General features: G+C 41.5%; 1 protein-coding gene across 1 annotated transcript; it reads right to left on the bottom strand.

The window, feature by feature from the left end:
• Positions 1-8,934: 8,934 nt before the first annotated feature.
• Positions 8,935-13,753, bottom strand: LOC128350886 (interferon-induced protein with tetratricopeptide repeats 5-like). Its single transcript, XM_053309734.1, has 2 exons — positions 13,610-13,753; positions 8,935-11,740 (listed from the first exon to the last, which is right to left on the bottom strand). The coding sequence occupies exons 1-2, from the start codon at positions 13,612-13,614 to the stop codon at positions 10,306-10,308; spliced, it is 1,440 nt and encodes a 479-aa protein (XP_053165709.1). The 5' UTR covers positions 13,615-13,753; the 3' UTR covers positions 8,935-10,305.
• Positions 13,754-21,156: the final 7,403 nt, after the last annotated feature.

The following is a 21,156-nucleotide window of genomic DNA, read 5'->3' as shown; positions in this document are numbered from 1 at the left end:
CCAAATCCACAATCTCAGAAAATTAGAATATTACATGGAACCAAGAAGACAAGGATTGAAGAACAGAACAATATCGGACCTCTGAAAAGTATAAGCATGCATATGTATTCAGTACTTGGTTTGGGCCCCTTTTGCAGCAATTACTGCCTCAATGCGGCGTGGCATGGATGCTGTCAGCCTGTGGCACTGATAAGGTATTATGGAAGACCAGGATGCTTCATTAGCGGCCTTCAGCTCTTCTGCATTGTTTGGTCTCATGTCTCTCATCCTTCTCTCGGCAATGCCCCATAGATTCTCTATGGGGTCAGGTCAGGCGAGTTTGCTGGCCAATCAAGCACCGTACACTGTATACTTTTCAGAGGTCCGATATTGTTCTATTCTTCAATCCTTGTCTTCTTGGTTCCATGTAATATTCTAATTTTCTGAGATTGTGGATTTGGGGTTTTCATGAGCTGTACGCCATGATCATCACAATTATAACAAATTAAGGCTTGACTTATCTCGCTTTGCATGTAATGCGTCTGTCTCATATATCAGTTTCACCTTTTAATTTGCATTACTAAAATTAATGGACTTTTGCACGATATTCTAATTTTCTGAGTTTCACCTGTATATCAAATTCTTTGTTAAACATTGATGCTAAGATATTGACAGCTATGTTGGCATGTAGAGTACATACTCATACTGTTCAGACTGGATTTATATCTGGTCATCAAGGATCAGACATCATATTGTTGAAAGATGTATTTGGTTTATCCTCAGAGAGACAAGACCTGGCTGCTACAATTTCCTTAGATGTGGAGAAGGCATTTGATATGGTCCATCTGGGGTTCCTGAAACATGTTTCTGATCAAATTTTGTTTCCCCCCAATTTTTTTGACTTGGGCCACTATACTTACAGGTCTCCCCATTCGCAAGTTATTACCAATGGTATATTGTCTCTTTTAATTAGGCTAGAACGGGGCACACTCCAAGGATGTCCTCTATCTCCTCTTTTTTTCCTATTTGGTATTGGAACCCCTGGCTTGTGCTATCAGTGACTCGAAAGGGTATTACACTTGGTGGAACTGAAACTCAAGTTGATTTTATATGCAGATGGTATTTTATGTTTTATTGACAAACCAGAGGTCTCAATTCCAATCCTATTCCTATGGTTCATAAGTTTGGTCATTTTCCCGGTTATTCCATACATTGGGGTAAATTGGATTTTATGCCTTTGGGCTTTACAGATTTTCCTGAGGAGTGTAGGCTATGGGGTTTTAGGTAGTTCCCAGAGGGTTTGTTTGTTTGTTTGTCTATTTAGGTATAGTAATCTCTAGGAAACTTTCTCAATTAGTAAATTTAAATTTTCCCAAACTTTTGGCTCAAATAAAAAATGACTTAGATCGGTGGGCTATGATCCCATTGAGTATATGGGGCAAAATAAATGTGGTCAAGATGAATCTGAAGCCAAGGCTCATATATATCTTAAGAAGTCTTCGAATTCTTATACCTTAATCATATTTTAAGCAAGTTTATAAATTAGTAAATGACTTCTTATGACAAAGACACCCGCCCAGATTTTCACTCCTCAAACTACAAATAACTATTGAAGAGGGCAGATTTAATCTCCTGCATTTTCAGGCTTATCATTGGGCATTTATTTAATCTTCAGTTTTAGGCTGGAAAAACGAGTCCCAGGTTTTGGTTACACCTTGGGCACAACGCCAGAGTTATTATTTAACCCCATTGAAAACTTGGCAGGTGCTTGGTTCATTATTTGCTCGTGGATCTGGGTCAGTACTAGTAGTTAAAGCAGCAAGGCATATATGGAGAATCCTTGGTTCTAGACATGGCTTTGATTCTTTTCAGCAAAAAAAGTTTACATTTTGAGTTAATACCAATTTGAAGATTGCTCGTAAGACTTTTATTGGGCCAACTGGGCCTCTCAAAGCATCATCACATTATATCAATTGATATCTTCCAAAGCTGTTTTTAAATTTTGAGAGCTGAATTTGATATACCTTCAAATGCTAGCTGGCAGTTAATCCAGCTAAAACATGTAGTGTCATGGTTCTTTGGTCCTAATATGATTGCAGCTTCTGAAATTCCATCTTTATTATTATATTTGGAACATTTATTAAGTGCGCCTAAGCCTGTAACCTCGTTCTATCAGAAACTTAAAGACAATATATACCCTATTTTATTAAATCAATGGTGGGTTGCATTGAAGGCAATGAAACCTGCCTTTTTAGATCTTAAAAAATTATTTATTTATTTATTTGAAATGTGGCTAATACAGCAGGAACTTTTATTCCCTGACTATTGGACACCTCAGAAAATGTTTAATAAGGAATGGTTGCAGACTGCTATGTGCTGGAGGTGTAATTTGTATGAGGGTACACTTACACATATGGTTTGGACCTGTCTGGTGATTGCATGGGTTTGGTCTGAAATCCATAAGGTAGTCAATATAACATTGGAGGTATCATTGTCCATTAAGGACTTTCATTTTTTGTTGGGATATTTCCCCAGCATCTGGAATTTAATTCTACATCAAGAACTGTGGATTCTCTGTGCTTGGGGTGTTGCCAAAAGGATTATAATACAAGGAAGGACAAATTTATTCCTGAACTACAATTTTGGATTACTGGTAAGTGTTCTTTACCTGCATTTGAACTGGGGTGTCGTCCGCCCCACCAAGGTAAAGAATAATAATTCTTAACTATTTGGTAAAACAATGAAATGTTTGTGCTTTGAAACATAAGTCATATCCTTGAAGGAGGTGGTTTAAGAAAAAAAGACCTTTTTCTTCTTCTCCTGTGTTGGTTGTATCCTATCATGTTAAGTTGTGTTAAGGGTTTTCTTTTTCTTTCTTTTTTAGTTATATTTGCATGTATTATTATCATCTTTGATTATGTTTATATACAGTAGCCCTATAGCAATTAAAAAAGGGGAGGGGAATCTCCAAAACAGGGCTGAGTCACACTCCTTCCTTGGAGAAGCTACTATCGGTCAGTGTAGACAATACTGAATTAGATGAACTAAGGTGTGGCTCTGTATATGGCAGCTTCCTATGTTCCTTGGTTTTTTTCTAACCTGATAGAATCATAGACAACACCTGCAGCAAGTGTAAGGTGATTCCTCTGTTGGAAGAGAAGATAAGAGGACTGGAGGAGCAAGTTTCCATCCACACTTCCCTGAACACAGGGAACACTGCTTCAAGGTCCACAGCTGGACCCACAGAGGTTCATTACATGTAACAAGGAGCAGGGGAACTGGTAGTTCTTCATTGTTTGTAATCTGAGTTGGAGAAACATTTGAGGAATTTGTAATGTTAGCTTGGAAGTGTGGAACCTCACAAAGGCGTTTTCCAGATTACACGTTGCAACAGTTTCGCAACATGTCTGCTAAATGCCCCTTTGTATTGCCCGCGTTCTGACGTTACAGGCACTGCGCTGTCAGCAAGATGCCATTCATATTTCAGAAGCCTTGTTTTGCATTTTATTGCAAGATGCCGTTCATATTTCAGAAGCCTTGTTTTGCATTTTATTGAAGTGTTGAAGCCCTAGAAGGTTGTACATGTGTTGTAGGAAAGTAGCTGTATTTTTCCATTGTAGGAGGCTTACCCTATTGTTTATGTGTTGCAGTGTGGTGTGGACAGTTCAAATCATGGTGCAACCATTTGTCGATTTTTACAGCCCCTTTCCATCAGGTTCATGAAATAATTTTTCCATCCCATTCATGAAAGGATTTATTTATTTATTTATCTATTTATTTATTTAAAAATCCCACTCAGGTTTTTGCGCAAAGGTGCAGCCTGATTCTGATCTGCCTTTGGCTTTTGATTTTGATCGCATTTGCTTTTGTTTTTCATCAGACTTATTTTTTGGACATGTTCATGTTTCTTCCTTTTTTGTGCGCTGTGGATTGGCTGGCTCATTCAGCAAACCTCTGTAGCCTGGGGCTTGTTTGTTCGTTTTGCTGGGTCACTTGTGCAAGGCTGCAATGCTGCAACTAAATTCTTGTGGACTGCTTATGCAAGGGATGCAATGCTGCAACTAAATTCATTCATTCATTCATTCATTCATTCATTCATTCATTCATTCATTTAAAGGTTTGATATACCACCCAGTCCAGACTCAGGGTGGTGTACAAACCAAGAACAGCATCCGAGCTCCCCCCAAAAAACTTAAATTAAAGGGTGGTATTAAAGAAATGTCTTCAATAAGGATTTTAAAGGCTGAACGGGAGGAGGCAGACTGAAACTGGGGGGAAGAGAGTTCCAGAGTAAAGGGGCAGCAACAGATAAAGCTCGTCCACACGCCCTAGTACTATGGACCTCTCTAAGACGAGGGACTGAAAGAAGAGCAACCTGAGAGGATCTCACAGGACTGGCTGGGAGAGGAAGTCCTGAAGGTAAACAGGCGCTAAACCCTGAGGGGTTTTAAAGGTGAGAACCAGCACTCTCGTTTTGGTGCTTTCCCCACCATTGCTTTCTTTCTTTCTTTCTTTTGCAAGATCGCTTGTGCAAGGGTTCAATGCAGCAACTAAATTCTCACCGCACCCCTTCTGGTGGCTTTGCAGAAAGGCACTGAGAGTGCCTTTCATGTCAGCATTTCCCCACCCCCTCTGCAGCCCTTTTGGCCCGAAATGGAGGAGGGGCTGTGAATGTGATTCAGATGGAATATGGATGTCCACTGCCTGGAAAACCCACTGCAGTGGTGGGCAATATAAATGGGCAAACCCGTCTCGATGCATTGAAAAACACACCAAGAACCGCTGTACTCATGGTTTCAAGCTACTACCTCATACCGTTGCACTTTGCAACACTTAACCTGCACAAATCTTGTAGTCCATTGAAAACACCAAAAGGAGCATAAATGGCAAGAAAGGTCAGGATTGTAGTTCAGGATTGATAAATATTTTGTGAGGAAATACCTATCTACCTCAAATGAATTCAAGGTCAAAGACATAGCATCCTAGGCTACTGGTAGATAGGGGTGTGTGAAAGGTTTGATGTCAAACGTGAATGACGTTGAACCGGTTCGGTTTGACTGTTCAGGGTCGAACCGAACCACTCCGTTTGGTCCTGCCCCTGCGGAGGAGTCTCAATTTTGTAATTAATTATTTTTATTATGCTAACCCCCTCCAGGGGAGTTATTTGAGGGGGGGGGGAATCCACAGAGGTTCTTCCTCCTCCCGCCAGCTTTCTTTATGCCATAATTTGTTTGCTCTTCGTCCGCTCTTCAGCCTTTCCAAGGCCACACAGAGGCCCAATGTGCAGGAGCAGCAGCCTCCAAAATGGCCACCGCGCTAAGGGGGAAAGGCCAAAGAGTGGCTGAAGAACAGCCTTTTTCTCTTGAGTTGTTGAGATTGGACAAGGAATGAAAAACAGTAGAAACTTGGCTCAACACCATAAGCGGACTTAAAGGAAAGTAGTGGTTATTGTGGGGAGAACTTGATGATGTATTGGCTTTTTGCCACTTTCTGTGAGGAGTGACAGTCTGTGAAAGCCTAAGCAAAGGAGGTGCAGAAATCTGTTGACTTGAATTCAATTTGCTGATTGGGCTACTGCTGATGAGCACTGGGTGTGATTGAAATGTGTCTGGCCAAGAGTGACGGCTCAAGACCTCATATGGCACCAAATGCCACCCCACCTTGTGCCAAATGCCACTGCCTTCTCCCTCCGTTTCCCTTTTTAAAAAGCAGGACATCTCACTGCTTTGCTGGCACCCTAAAAATCTGCTTCTGCATACATCCCCCTGACCTCATGGAAGGGCTGCCACTGAGTCTTGCAAATGGTATTGATGTGTTTTGGATAAGAACTCATAACTTAGCATTAGCAACATCCTGTTGACAGTGACAAGATCAGGATCCCTTGTTGTGTACCCAGAACACATGAGCAGTAACTTAAAATAAAACATGATGGTATTGTACAGCTTCATAGGACATATAGCATACACATTCCATAGCTAATGTGCAAGTGAGAACACGATGAGCTGTAAACATGCAACCACATAGGATATCCGCCTATTCCCAAATCTCTCCCTGCAGGCAAAAGAAAATGGAACACCAAAGGTCAAAGAGGAGTCCCATACACAGAAGACAATGAAGCAGCACAAAACAATGGTACAGACCACAAGTTCCACATTGGGATACATGTGCGGAACACAATTACAGACTTCACACACAGGTCAGTAGATGCAGATTAGAGGACAGGATTGCTGTTTTAGCCTTGCACCAGTGTGTATGGCTGCATCAGGGCTGTAGCCACAGACCCTAAAAGTGCCCGCAGGCACCAATTGTCTTTAATTGCTGCAGGATAGATAAAAATGTATCTGGCAAAGCATGGCCATTCAGAAGTAAATTTATTCATGGGAAAGTGAGCCAGCTTGACACAAAACTAAAGAGACAATATTGGAATGTTTCTTGTTTGCAAAGAACGTGGCAGGGAAATTTCTTCCTCTTGAATTAGGTACTAATTGTTCTGGGGCAAAAGCCGAAAACCAAATCAACACCATCACCAGGGATGGGATGTGTATTGCCCCTGCTATTTTCAGTATGATCTGAGGCATATCATGATTTTAAAAGGGCTGATAAAATCACAATCCAGCAAGGAATGCTGATAGTTCAAGAATAGGCGGTTTGTTTGTACTATTTCACAGTACTATTTAGGCAACAGCGCCACCTTCTGAAAATTAAAATGACTGACATGCAGTGCATTCTGCAGAATGAAAAAATATCCGTGTCTCACATCTAGAAAACGTAATAAACTACTGTAGCAAGGCCAGGTAAATCTGTGGGGTTTTTTTTGTTTTTTTTAAAATGCAGATGGACACACACACCCCCGCCCCAAATGGTGGGTGGGTGGAATATTTATGAAATTCTATTTAACAAATAGAAACAATCCTAAAAAAGCATCCCCACCCCTGCCCCATGCAGCCACCCCCCCCCAACTCATGAGGTCCAAGAAGTTTCCTCAATTCTCACATGTGGCTTTTCAGGGGGTACAAGGGTTGTAACAGGAAGGAAGAGGTTGGAAAGCTCCATAGGAATGCTCCACAGAGCAAGCATCTCTGTATCTGTAGACAAAACCAAGTCGAGGCTTAGGTGTGTGATGTTATCCATTGCCTCCTTCACAGAAAGCTGAGATATTTATTCATGATCTGATAGTTAAGTTATTACGGAGGTTCAGAAAATGTGTTGCACATCTATATCTGCAAGAAGGTATCCTTGTACCATATAGAATAGGTCTGTTTGCTAAGATTTGAGGTGGTTAGCCCTAATGATGAGGGAGATTGAGGCTCTGTGTTTTATGTACACATGCTGGCAGCCATCATCTTTGTTTACCAATAACACAATGCATTCATCACTGTTGCTGCATCTAGTGAAACAATGATGGGGACAATCATATTGCATTATAGGCAAACAAAGATGGCTGGCCAGCCACACAATTGAAGAGCACTCTCGGATGTTGCTGTGGTAAGTCCTCACAAAGGTTCCCCTCAGGGGTGTGGAAGAGGCTCAAAGCACTTTTGAGTGGCTGCCATCTTGTAGGCCCCAAGGGCAAGTCATGGTTAGGATTCCCAAGTCCCGTATTATACAGGGAGTCCCACATATCTGAAGCAAAAATCTCTTGTCCTGTACGGGATGCTGTTTTCCCTGTATTATTTACAGAGCCTGGGGCGCTCCCTCATTCCTCAGTGCATTTGAATTGAGCCCTTTGAAGCCTGGGTGAAGTCCAGTGCTCCCCATAACAGGAATTCTCAGATGTTGTTGACTACAATTCCCATAAATCCCAGCCAAAGACCATCGCAGCTGGGGATGCTTGGAGCTGTAGTGAACACCTGGGAATGGCTGTTAAAGGGAACACTGGTGAAGTCCATATTATAATGGGAAAGAAACAACGAAATTCTCAAAAGAAGCCCCGATCCTTCTGCAAACTTGCAGAAGCAATTTACTGGGTAAAATTACATCTTGCAAGTTGCTAATCATTTACTTATCTAATGTAAATAGACCCACAGACTCCTGCTAACTTACTCGCCACTTCTGGCAGATAGAGTAGCCTTTTAGTGATGGCCACAGCAAGATGGAGTGGGCATGTGATGCGTTTGTGTGAAAACCTGGGGGATTCTTTTAATTTTTCACCCAACACTTGCTCTATGTCTAAGTGGAATCGTCTGTATGAATGAGAAGCTTTGTGAAATCAGGGGGCTTGTGCTGTGTTTTTATGTATTTATTTAACAAACGCATTGCTACTCAGGCTTCCGATTACCCCTAGGGCAGGGTTTCTTAACCTTGGGCCCCCAGAAGTTGTTGGCCTACAACTCCCATCATCCTCAGCCACAAAGGCCATGTCTGGGGATGATGGGAGTTGTAGGCCAACAACATCTGAGGGCCCAAGGTTAAGAAACCTTGCCCTAGGGTGACTCTGCCCCCAAGACACCCCCCCCCCACATTTGTGCCCTGTATTCAGAAAATGGAATGTTGGCAACCCTAGTCATGGTTCCTTTTATATTCATGGGCGCTTGGCCAGTGCCCCAGTTAGTAGACCCCTGATGCTAACCCCGACTGTTCCAGAAGGGCAGACTGACCTTAAGTAAGAAACAGCTGTGTAATGAGCCACCAATTCTGACAATGATTTCTCTATAAATATTATGTTGGATTGTAGAAGCCAATGCATAGATTTTCTAAAGAGTGAAAATGTGAGCAGGAGCTAGCAAATATCTAATGGTTGGTTTATGTATTTTTCTCAGGACGTATTACAATTCAGACTTATTCCATGAGTATTCCTTCAGAAAACTAATCCCTATGGAAGCAAACAAGAATCAGCTCTAATAGCTGCTATAGATAACATTCAGGAAATCTTGTGATCATAGTTTTTACATAATGTTAAAAATGGTACATCCATATTAGATGTTGGGCAGAGATCTGAAGTTGTCAGTGCATGGATTCCTCAAGCAATCATTTATTAGTTTAATACACACATTTAATTTTTATAGTCACACAAACAGCATGGTCAGACAGTACAAAGTCTGAAATTCCCAATACATGCAAAATTCAATTAATTTTAGTTAAACTGCTTGTTTTTATAATCACAAGTGCTTATTAAACCCGTGGATTACACATTCATCAATGGTTCTGTTTTATTTTACTTCCAAAAGTAATTAAAAAGCTCAGCAAATCTGTCAAAACTCCAATACACAGCAAAACCAGTTATAGTTCATGTAAAATGATTGCCCTTTTAACATGTTATGTTCAACACTCGTTCAAGTTGTGTACAGTGTAAACAGGTACAGAGCAGTTTCCAGGTACAGTGATTCACATGTTATGTCGAATGCAGATACAACAGTACACTTCTGTAAGACATCAGAATGCGGGTACAACATTATGTCTGAATAAAGATAGTGACATTCATGTTTTCCGATTTTGTTGACATGTTGTTGACACCAATTGGAAAACCGAGGATGCCTTATTTGGGCTTCTCAGGCCGCCTCTCACCTGGCTGCTGACCAGGAGCCAGAGACCCAAGCCTTATTCACACATTATGCTACACATGCATATTGGAGTCTGTGCACATGTACAAGTGCTTATATGAATGACTGTGCATGTGTTCATTTTAAAAAGTGAGTACAGGCCCCCTCAAATGCAGGCTGCAGATAGAAGCATAGCCCTGTATGTGTGCTGAGCAGAATATGTGAATAGGATTCAACTTAGTCTCAATACTGTAGTGCCATTGTGTGTCCCCTTTTTGTGTTAGTATTAATCTCAATCCTAACCATGTGTCATGGTGATTTAGAAAACTAAGCATAATTTTGAAGGGTATCATTTCCCCCCTGCTATTATTATAGAATAATATACTAGAGGAACATGTACATTGTGTTTATGCACTACTGAATGGTGCTACTCATTTGCTACTTATATTCTCATTGTTAGTTCTAAAAATGAACTCCATTACCGCTGAAGGTAGCGCAGGGACCATTCAGTGGTAGCATCCAGAATTGGACAGTGCTCTGTAATTGACTTGAGCTCAAGCTCCTCTGCTTCTGGGTTAGGTTTTGCTCAATAGGCCTGTACGTCTTCAAAGACCTCATGTAGCAATGTCATAGATGAGGTATCTGTATCAATATAGCATACAAAACAAACATGTCAAAAGCTGCAAAACACGATGGCTAGAATCCTCATTCCAATTGCTTTGGAGAAATCATGCGGTCTGTAGACCGTAATGGAGTAAAAATTAAATTATGAATTTTGCTACATAATTTTGAAATAAAACCAATAGAGCAGTTAAAATGAAGAGCCTATGACCAAATGTAGGAAGGTCTAGCTTCTTAAGGAAAGCCTTAAGTCCCAAAGTGCACTGAAGTATTCTTCATTATCAGGATCCATCTCATGGGCTTGCTCATAGCACTCAATTGCTTGCTGCTTTTCTCCATCAAGCTGGTGAAGAAATCCAAGGATGCCAAAACTCTTGGCATCTCCTAAACCTTTCTTAGTTTTCTTTTCTATTAAGTTCTTCAAATGATATTTGCACTTGTTTCTCTCAAAGGATTCAGTTGCAATCTTCAACCCTTCCAGATATTGTTCAATAGCTTCAGATTCTGATTTTTTATGAAATAGCTGATAGCACCCATAGTTGAGATGCAGCTGCTGTTTTTCGCTAGAAGTTAACTTGTTCATCGCAAATGCTTTCTGAAACATTTCTTCTGCTTCCTGAAAACGTTTCCCTTCGGCATACATATTTGCAAGATCCAGATGAGCATAGAAAAACTTGGGTTTGCGCTCCACCACCTTTTTGAAATGAAAAATGCAACATCTGAGCAGTTCGTCCATCTCTTGTCTAGGCTGTTTTCTCTTTTTCATTCCAAAGTACTGTGTTCTATAGCAAAGGCCAATCTGATGGTACAGAAAGCCAGAATTTGGCGTAAAGCTCAATGCCTTCTTTAAGAAAACCAGGGGTTTTTTCAGGTCACCTTCTCTTCTGTAAAACTTGGCAGCATATCTCAGGACGTAGGGAATGTCTGGGTACTTTTCAAGACTTTCTTCAATATATTTTAGCCCTTCTTTAACTTGACCAATTTCCTGAAGCTTTAATGCAAGGAGAGGCATGACAAATACATTATCAGGATTCAGTCTTACTGCACGCCTCAAGGGCTCCAGTGATGATCCTTCTGCTGCAGACTTTTTCCCATAATAGTCTTCCTGACGGTACACTGTGATTGCATAACCAGAATTAAATTCTGGATTTTGGGGTTCTTCTTCCAATGCTTTCTCAAAACTTTCCTTGGCTTTTTCATAATACTTTCCCCCAAATTTTAGGAGTGACCACCCCTTTTCACCGTGGATCCCTGGAAGACTCATCTTATATGGAGAGGCACTACCATGCTGTTTGCAGGTACTTTCCACCTTCTTTATATAGATTTGTACTTCTTGAAGTTTGTCCATATAATAGTACACCCAAGCATAGTTGCTCCATATAACAAGACTCTCCTTTTCAGTTTCCTCTGGGTGCTCTATTTTAACAGCCTCTTCCGCTTTTTGTAAATTTTCCAGAGCTTCTTCCTTTTTGCCATTCAAATATTTCACATAGGCCAGCAAATTGTAATTCCGGATTTTGGATGTAGTTAGCAAAAATCTAATCTGTTCGGCAATTCTTTCCTCTAATTCATCAGGATCAATATCCTCCTTCAGCAACATCCAAGTAAAATGGCATTCAAGTTGCAGAAGGATCTTCTTTAAAGAAGCCTTAGAAATTTCACTACAGAATGGGGAGGGAAAAGAGAGGTGAAAATTTAAAATTTCCAAATTAGTGCAGATGCAACCATAGCATCATTTATTGATGAAGACTTTTAAAAATGGAGTTCCATCTTTTGTTTTTCTACTTTTAAAATATTATTTCCTTCACAGTGATGTTAGTTAATAAGAAGTCACTGTCATAGGAGTGCTGCTGCTGGGTAGTTATTTTTCTTGGTAAGTGTTAGTTGGTTTGAATGTATATTATATAATATTGTGCTTGTTGGGGTTTTTAAAAAAAAATTACCGCATTGTACAGAAGTCTGCTTCAGGCAATATGAAAAAGTGCTGCCATGAAGGAAATGGCACAAAACTGGCTTGTAAGTTGCATTATATATGCATAGATTTTGGTGCATATGTACACAATGACCACAATTCAAGCAAATGTGGTCATTAGTTAGTCCCACTGAAAGTAGGATTTTTATTCTCAGTCTCCAGTGGGTTTTTAATATATAAATCTGATTTTAATTTGGTTTAGCTTTTAATTGAATCCTATTAATTTTGTATTATCTGTTTTATTGTCTTTTTGAGTGGCCCTGAACAGTATTGTACAGACAGTGATGGGAGACAAATATTTAAAATAAATACATGTGCAGTCTAGTCCAACACGTATTTATCCAGAAGCAGAGAGTCCCAGGGAGTTAAATGGTGCTTACTCCCAAGTAAGCATGCATAGGATCACACTTTTACTCAGAAAGTGTAGAAATAAGTCCTCCACCAACTACAGCAAGCCCAGCATCCACCATCGTCACACAGAGATTTTGCATGACTTCCAATATAAAAGTGCCTTCTATGAAAAAAATTTGAAATGAGTAAAATAGCACCAAGTATACCAGTATTGGACACAGGGGTGCAGCAAGGTTGGAGTGGGCCCTGGGTCAAAAACGAAGATGGGCCCCTGCCACCCCCCGCCCTTCTTCAGAGGGGAGAGAGAGCAAAGAGCAAGTTCTCTCCCACGCACCCCCGGGGGGACCTCGGGACCTTTGTCCCTCCCTTGTTCAACTGTAGCAATGCCCTTGATCAGACAACTAAATGAATTAACTAAGACAGAGATGGCAGCATCCTTTCTAGCAGGCATAGTTCAAATTAGCTGCAGTCAGTAGCATCTGCCTAACCCTTTTATCACCTGTCAGCATCTCCAGCCTTTAAGGAAGAAAGCAATTCCCCTCACACATTTCAAGCACATTTGAGAATGTGCATGTGTTAAGTAAAATCAGTTAATAATTCAGACCTAATTTTGTTCAATGAAATTAAAAACTACTCTTTTATGTCTAGGTGAAATGGAAACCAGCAGAATTAAAATAATAATAAAGTAATTGTTTCGAGCATGTTGGATGTGCCTTGATTCTGCAATAAAAACAGGGATCCAAATTAGGTTCCTTCACAGAAAGAACATAATTTGAAAATTATAAACCTCTTCTGTCCCTGATAGTTTTGTACTACCCAAAAGGAAAATATATGTATTTTTCAACATTTTGTTTTAGTTAAAATTCATCTCCTTCATTTTGATAATGTATTGTTATTGGTAATGTAACCCCCTCTGCCCCCCAAAAACTTAATAAAGCTACTAATAACTAACCCAGCCCTAGTTTTCAAATAGCAGTTAAATTTTGGCTGCAAACCTATGTATGCTTACTTGGAAGTAAATTCTATTGAAATCAGTAGGACTTGCTTCTGAGTAAACTAAAATAGACTGAGGCTTCATGTCTGCAACAAACATGACATTTCTCAAAGTATTATATAAGCCAGACAAATTAGAAGCTCCATTCCTCAAAGTATAATATAAACCAGAGGGACAACAAGCAGGCGCAGTTATTTCTGTTGTGTTACCCACCTCATGATTTCAGATGTATTGTCCGTAAAGAAGCTTGCTCTTTCCCCGTAAAGAGTCGATATCCTTTCCTCCTTGAAGAGTGGAAGGATGTCTGACTTTACTATTGCTGCTTTCTTTTTTATAGTGAACCAGCGTTTGTCTACACCCGGATCTGTGTATGATCTCTCTGCTTGTAAATGGAAAGTGAAACCTATGAGATTTGGTGCTTGGAAACTGAAACGAAAGTCTGGAACGTTGAAAACTGAAAATGTTGCGACGTGGAATCGGTTTCCTTTTCGCCCTAAGCTTTCTTTAAAGGGTCAGACCATAATGCCATATACAGTAGTATAGCATTTTGTGTCCAGCAAGAGATGCCCTGGGAAGGAGATACTCACTGTTGTTTGTCAAAAATAAGATTGGCAAGCAACTGGGGAAAAACCTGGACTGGCTGACTTTGGGATATCTGGGCACCCAGCTGCTGGAGAAGATGCCTGGGTGGGTTTGGTTCCCCCACCCTTCTCAGAATTTTGTCTCCATTTATTTATCTTTAAAATATTGATATATGTTTGTTTTATAAAGGTGTCGCCCTGGTGATACCCATGAGCAGAGTAAAATAAAAAGCCCCAACTTTCTTTTCTTTTATCCCACTAAGAGGAGGGGAGAGGAGAGAGCTCCTGCTCAATGTTTGATGCTTACTCTCATTTTTGCAGTAGCAAAATGTACAGGTGGGATGTGTGGGGGGGGTGCTAAATGAACCACAGGGGCGATTCCATTTCTCCTCTCCTCTCCTCCTCTCACCACCCCGACTGCCATGCTATGCTTTGTCTCGTCCACCATGGGGGTTAACCTTTGGAACTTGGGGTTTTTATTTGTCTTGTCTGGAAACCAGACCAACCAGCTCACAAGCCAAGGATTAACCCCACAGGTATTGTCCCTTTGTATACTGAGATATTATCATCATTGTTTTTATCATTTTAGATATACATGTGCAGAGGTTTAATTTTTTAAAAAAATATCTTTTGTTCATAGACATGCCTTGGGGAATATTCTTTTTGAAACACGTTGGAATAAATATTTTTTGGAATATATATGTTTTTGTCAGCTGCTTTGCATTGTGGGACCATACCTGCAGCTTGTTTTGCACCCACTCATACTGGCTGGTACTGCATTTTTTAACATGATGTTGGTGAAGTTGCAGGCCTGTTGTTTCCTGAGCCAACCAAGGGATAATCATGTGGGGATAATGGCCCACATTTTGCTCATGCACAGCTTAACATAGGCAGTGCCATGTTATGCACAGCATAACGTGGGTGTGTGTGTGTGCCATGAAGCACTGGCAGCCTTGTGTTTTTGTGCAAATACTTAAAGTAGCACACCCACACTCTGGAAGTCCTATTTAGATCACAAACATTTAACTGAAGGACAAGCACAAGACTGCTGGTGCTTCATTAGGAGCCAGCAGCAGCACAGGCAGCATCACCCATGTTATGCTGTGGAACACGCACCATTGTTTTTTTCTGAGAGTTATTTTAAACTCACAGCAGCTTGGCTCAGGTAATATAGGAAACTAGCTGACCTGATGCAGAGCATCTGTGCCCATAGTTCTCCCTGTCTCTCCTCACCCCCATCTTCATTTAGTTCTCCTTCCCCCTTCAGCCCCTGTTCGTTTTCTCCCCCCCCCCCCCCCGCCGATGGACGGCCTGGCCGCCGCTTCCTCAGCAGCTGGCTGGCCTGGCCACAACTTCTTCTCCCTGCCTGCTCGGCCATTCTCCTCGCCACCAGTTTCTTTCTGCCTGTCCCCATCACTATTTGGCAGCTGCTCAAACAACTATGAACTGGCTCCAATTTACTTTACTCTCAGCATACACGCATGCCTAACTAAATCCACTGTGTTGTGCCTCTGTGCACTCTGCTATAATGAGAAAGGGATTCTCCTACCGGAGAGAATTCCCAACAATTACCTTTAAAGCCCTGAACAGCTTACATCTGGGTTATCTTAGAGCATGCCTTCTTCTACATGACTGCATGTTAAGGTCATCTGAGGAGGTTCTTTTCCAGTTACCACTGGTTTGTCTGGTAGCGACTCAGAGATGGGCCTTCTCTGTAGCTGCCCCAGGGCTGTGGAATGCACTCCTGGCAGATGTCCATAATCTGAATTCATTGCTGGCCTTCAGGAGAGCCTTTAAAACCTACCTGTTTGGCCTGGCCTTCCAGGGTCTTTAATTTGTTGTAAATTGTTTTAACTGCTGTAAGTGTTCGGCCTGGTTCTCCAAGGTTTTTAACTGTTTACATGTTTTAACTGTAAATTAGTTTTATGCTATTTTTATAGTTTGGATTTTAACTGTTAATGGATTTTAATTGTTTTTATTTTGATGTAGACTGCCCTGAGCCTTTTTTTGGAAGGACGGTATATAAATCGAATAAAATAAATAAGTAAGTAAATAATAATGTACCCTGTGGTTGTTTGCCCTGCTCCAGCTAACCACAGCTGCTTCTTTTGCAACAATTTCCTTTTCCCCTGAGTGTAATGATGGAACCACCCACACATGTGGTTTTTCCTGATAATGTTTGTGCTAGCCGTTATTTTAGGTCACCCTCATTTAGTGTCCTTTGTACTACATTTAAAATGACTCTAAAATGGCTCTGCTTACTACTACAAAAATGACAAATATTTACGTACTGCTGTAGTGATGGGAAGGATTTGAGGAAGGTCTTAGGCCTATTTAGAGCAACTACTGGGAGGGTTGGCTTTTCCTAATAAGGGGAAAAGCCCAGAAGGACCAATCCAGAGGACTGGGCAGGAACTACACTCACAGTCACCAGCAGAAGAAGAGAACACTTTGATCTGCATGTTTGTTTGTTTGTTCTGTCCCAAGAATGCCCCAAGGAAGTATCTGGCTGAAAAGCTGCTGAGGAAATGGAAGGCCACAGCGTGAAGGCTGGAGACAGCAGGAAGATCCCTGCCTGTGAATAATAAGTTGGGGGTCAGTCCAGTTAGGCGTATGCATTGCTCTGTTGCATTGCTTGAATCTGAGTTGCCTGGTTAATGGAAACTTCTCTCACTTAATCTACTTCAAGAAGAGGCATACTCACATTTTTTCTTTTAATCCAATAATAAACCTGTTGGTGAAGTGTGCCACTCTTCATTTTGGGTCTGCTTTAATCACGCATCTTTGGAGGCCTAGGACAGCTCCTTCCTTCTAGGGAGGGTTTTGCCCCTTTATCCCCCATTCCCTTGAATCTTATATGGAGAGAGTGGTTTTCCCCACATTAAACTAAAGTGGATAGTGTCAGTCTACTGTGAATCCCTTATGGTCAGGGATTCACCCCAGTTAACTACCCACTCACAACAGAAGTTTCCAAAGAGGTTTACACAGAAAAATAAATAAGATGGTCCTCTGTCCCCAAAGGGCTCAAAATCTTAAAAAGAAACATAAGATAGACATCAGCAACAACCACCAGTGGGATGCTGTGCTGGAGTTGGACAGGGCTAATTGCTCTCCCTCTGCTAAATAAGCAGAATCACCACTTTTAAAAGTGCCTCTTTGCTCAGTTAGCAGGGGTTAGCTTATGCTGGTTTATGTCAAACTTTGGCCTAGTTATGTCTGCAAACTCTCCCTTTTCCCCAATATTAACCGCCATCCCGAAGAATAATTTTCACTCATGAGTAGAACTTCCTGCTCCCAAGTAGTCCCATTGGTTACATTGGATGTCCCTGAACTTTCTCAGTCCACAGAAACCACAATAATTTAACATTTCACTCCAGGGGAATGCAGTGGTGACTGCCCTACACACACACATACAGACACATACACACCCCATCACAAGCATGGCACTTTGTGACTGCATGACTCACTGAGAATGTGAGCTTTTAGTAAATAATAACAAACATTTCAGACCCCACACTAATGAGGATCCATACTTCAACCACTCAGTTCCCAGCATTTCAGCTGAAAGCACCCTCTGTGATTGACCTAAAGGCAATCTGGGAGCTGGTCAAGTGTATTCTACAGGTCAGTCACCCACAATCATCACATTTTTGCTTGATTTCTTGTCAGCTGTCCTAGGCACAGAATTCCTGGGTACACATAATATCAACATCTTCTGTCCATCCAAGCCAAACAGAGATGACAGTGCTTCCCTTTGTGAATGTGGTTGCATATCTGGGGGGATGTCTGGCTTCTTGTGTCTCATAGTGCCTACAGGTCAATCCCTTGCTCAAGAGAGCCTCTGCCAGCTCTCTTGGGGGAAAAGTTATCCCTCAGGGTAAAAAGTTATCCCTCACCACAATTCTGAGGGCAGGTTCAGCTGAATAATGCCCTGCACATGTGAGAACATTAGGGCCGCAGCAAGAACACACTTGCTCTGATGTCACTGCTGGATGTGCTAATGCGCTCTTGGCACATCTTGTAATCGTGTGAGAGGGATGCTCATCTGAATTGCCCCTCCACTGCACTTCAACAAGTGGCCCCAAATGTATTCCATTGTTGTATACATTGTTTCACAACTTGCAGGTCTTTGTTGCAATCCTCCAGCTTGCTTCCCAAGGGGAACATCTCCTGTCAGTTTCTGCATCACAGAAACTGTGATGTTTCTGCATCACAGCACCACCATCTTTTCAGCTGTACTTCTTTGGCTTGCTTGGCATGTGTTACCAGAAATGACAGAACCTCAGAAACCTAACAGCTGCTCATCAACTGTTAGGTCAGACCCAGGAATGTAGTAGTGTTGCAGCTGCTGCACAAACAAGGTCTAGATACACATATAATGGTGCCAGCTTGGCTATCAGTCTTCTCTTCTGTTATGTGGCTTTGTCATCAAACTTTAAATTATTTTTATGTCCTCAAATCAAACCATCTAAGCTGCATCATGGCACAGAAGTAGGAAGGTCTCAAATGTACTGCTTACAATCGGTGCTTCCTGATTGGCATGAAACTAGCCAAGGAGTAGCAGCCAGGATTAGCAGGCCAAGATATGCTTTCAGTTAGGTCAGGTAAAGGTTCTTCCATCAGAATATAAGAAGCTGCTGCCTATTGAGTCAGACCATAGGTCCATCTAGAGCACATTGTCTTATCTGATAGTGGCTTTCTAAGATTTCAGGCAGTATTTGGATTCACCATGCTCCCCCCCCCCGCCGCCCTTTGCAAGGGAGGAGGTTGCTTCACTCACTATTTATTATTTATTTATTTATTACATTTATATCCCGCTCTTCCTCCAAGGAGCCCAGAGCAGTGTACTACATACTTGAGTTTCTTCTCACAACAACCCTGTGAAGTAGTTTAGGCTGAGAGAGAAGTGACTGGCCCAGAGTCACCCAGCTAGTATCATGGCTGAATGGGGATTTGAACTTGGGTCTCCCTGGTCCTAGTCCAGCACTCTAACCACTACACCGCTGTTTGACATCTTGCTGGAGGACCCAGACCCCACCTCAGTACTACTCATCTCAGCACATCCCTGATCAGCACATCCCTAATCACACAATTTTGCAGGGTCACCTGCTGGTTATTTGCTGCCCAGCAAGTAGATTTTTAAAAAGACTACTTTGAGGGGAGTCTGAAATGTGTTGATTCTCATCATTGATCAGCAGCAGATGGCAAGCAGATGGCACGGCAAAATGGCATGATAGCAAAGTATGTCATCTATCCTGCATACACAAGTGAAAAGAAATTCCATATTCAAAAAGAAGTTTTCTCCATCTGGAAGCACCTGGGATATCTCCAGTGCTTTCTCTAACCGAATAGAGATTAAACCCTGACTAGCACTATCTTCTGGAATTCCTCACACTTGGGGGAGTGGGGAGCTGTTCACTGCTGCAGGATTCTTCCATTTTCTTCTACCTTCTTGGGCTGTTTTCTCCCAAGGATGTGTGTGGACTGTATTTTAGCAAACTGGAACTTTGGAAGAGACTGTCAGAGACTGCAGTCCTGCTAAACAGTGACCTGTAAAGAGGCTCATATTGTGTGTAGTGATATTAAGAGAAGGCAAACTAAAATATATAAATATGCCAAATAAAACATGTAATGTTAACTTTTTATGGTTTTAATATCATTTTTTTGTTTTAATTTTTGTAAACGACCATGAGACATGAGCTTTTGGAGCTATACAAATATTCCAAATAAAATAAATAAAATGTTAAGATCTCTGTACTGCAAGTAAAGCCATGTCCTGTACTCGTGCTTCTGAATGTTTGAAGGAGATGGTTTGAATTACAGACTCTCAAAAAGATTCTATAATTGTTTTAAATATGTGTGTGTGTGTGTGTATGCATATTTTTTTTAAAAAAACCTGTTAAAAAAATCTTAGAGTCTACTATTAGTCTCTCTCAGTGTATGAAAGGAGATTACCTGTGCCTCCATTATATCTGCAGGCATACTTAGCAGGGGAGCAGAAGCAGAAGCTATGGTGTGCACAGGGTGTTTGCCAGGGGTGTAGCAAGGTTCCCAGCAGCCCAGGGGACAAGCTCCTGAGTGTGCTGGCCACAGCCACTCCCCCTACAACTTCACGCTGGTATTGGGAGTGTGGCAAGCACAGGGAATGAATGCAAGGAACAAAGCACAATGACCCTCTCCTGTCAACGGAGCACTTTTTTTGCTGGCTGGATGCTTCCTTTTTCTCCCTCTCCCTCATAAGCAAACACATCCAGCGGGCAGAGAAAATACCCCGCTGACTGGAGAGGGTGAGGGGCCTCCTGTGTATAAGCCCCCCCCTTTCACAAGGTCCCTTGTAACTTGGTAAGAAAATGTTATGTTTTAAGTTGATGAAGATACACTTTTTAACTTTTCTTTTATAAAATCTTTTCTAAAGAAAAAAAGGGAGGACTTATACACAGGAGGAACAGTGTACCAATGTGTGAGTCAAGATAATCAAAGTCTGTAAAAGTTATGTTTTCATGAAGGTATGGGTCACTGAGGAAGACATGTCAAAACATGTCTGACCCATTGGAAATGACCCACTGAAAAGGACTTGTACACTTTGAAAAGACATCTTATTGTTTGGTTATGTTAATATACCCATTTTCTGGTATGTTCTAAATTTTTGGCAGCCTTGTATTACTTTCATTTTCTTGTTCTGGACTTTTATTTGGCATCCTTATGCTTAAAGGTCTTCTGCCACCAAGCAATGCCATCTACACATTATATCAGGCCCCCACTGATCAATGCAATGCAAACTACAACTGTATCTCAGTCAGAAAGCAGGAAATAACCCATAGTTTGTGGCTTGGGCTCACTTTCTTGAGTTACCCCTGCTTGGGAGTGTCCCAGAGACATTCAGTTAGTCACTGCTGCAAATGGAATGCTGGACTAGAAGGAAAGAAGTAACTTGGCCAAGACCACAAACTTACTACAAGAAAGTGGTGGGTCTGAGCATGTCCTTTGACCCCACATTTCCTAATGGGACACCACATCCATTTCATGTCAATCGAGGAAGTTGTGCACATGACCAAACTTGGGTTTGCTGGGGAAAAGGCAGGATCCTACCATCCCACACCTAGACAATCTGAGCCTGCTCCTGCCACTTGCATGCCCAAATGAGTGGAATGACAGCCATGTCCTGAGTAGAGATCTAAA

This window comes from Hemicordylus capensis, chromosome 3, assembly GCF_027244095.1.
Source record: "Hemicordylus capensis ecotype Gifberg chromosome 3, rHemCap1.1.pri, whole genome shotgun sequence".
NCBI lineage: Eukaryota > Metazoa > Chordata > Lepidosauria > Squamata > Cordylidae > Hemicordylus > Hemicordylus capensis.
This window is presented reverse-complemented; position numbering and strand designations above follow the sequence as displayed.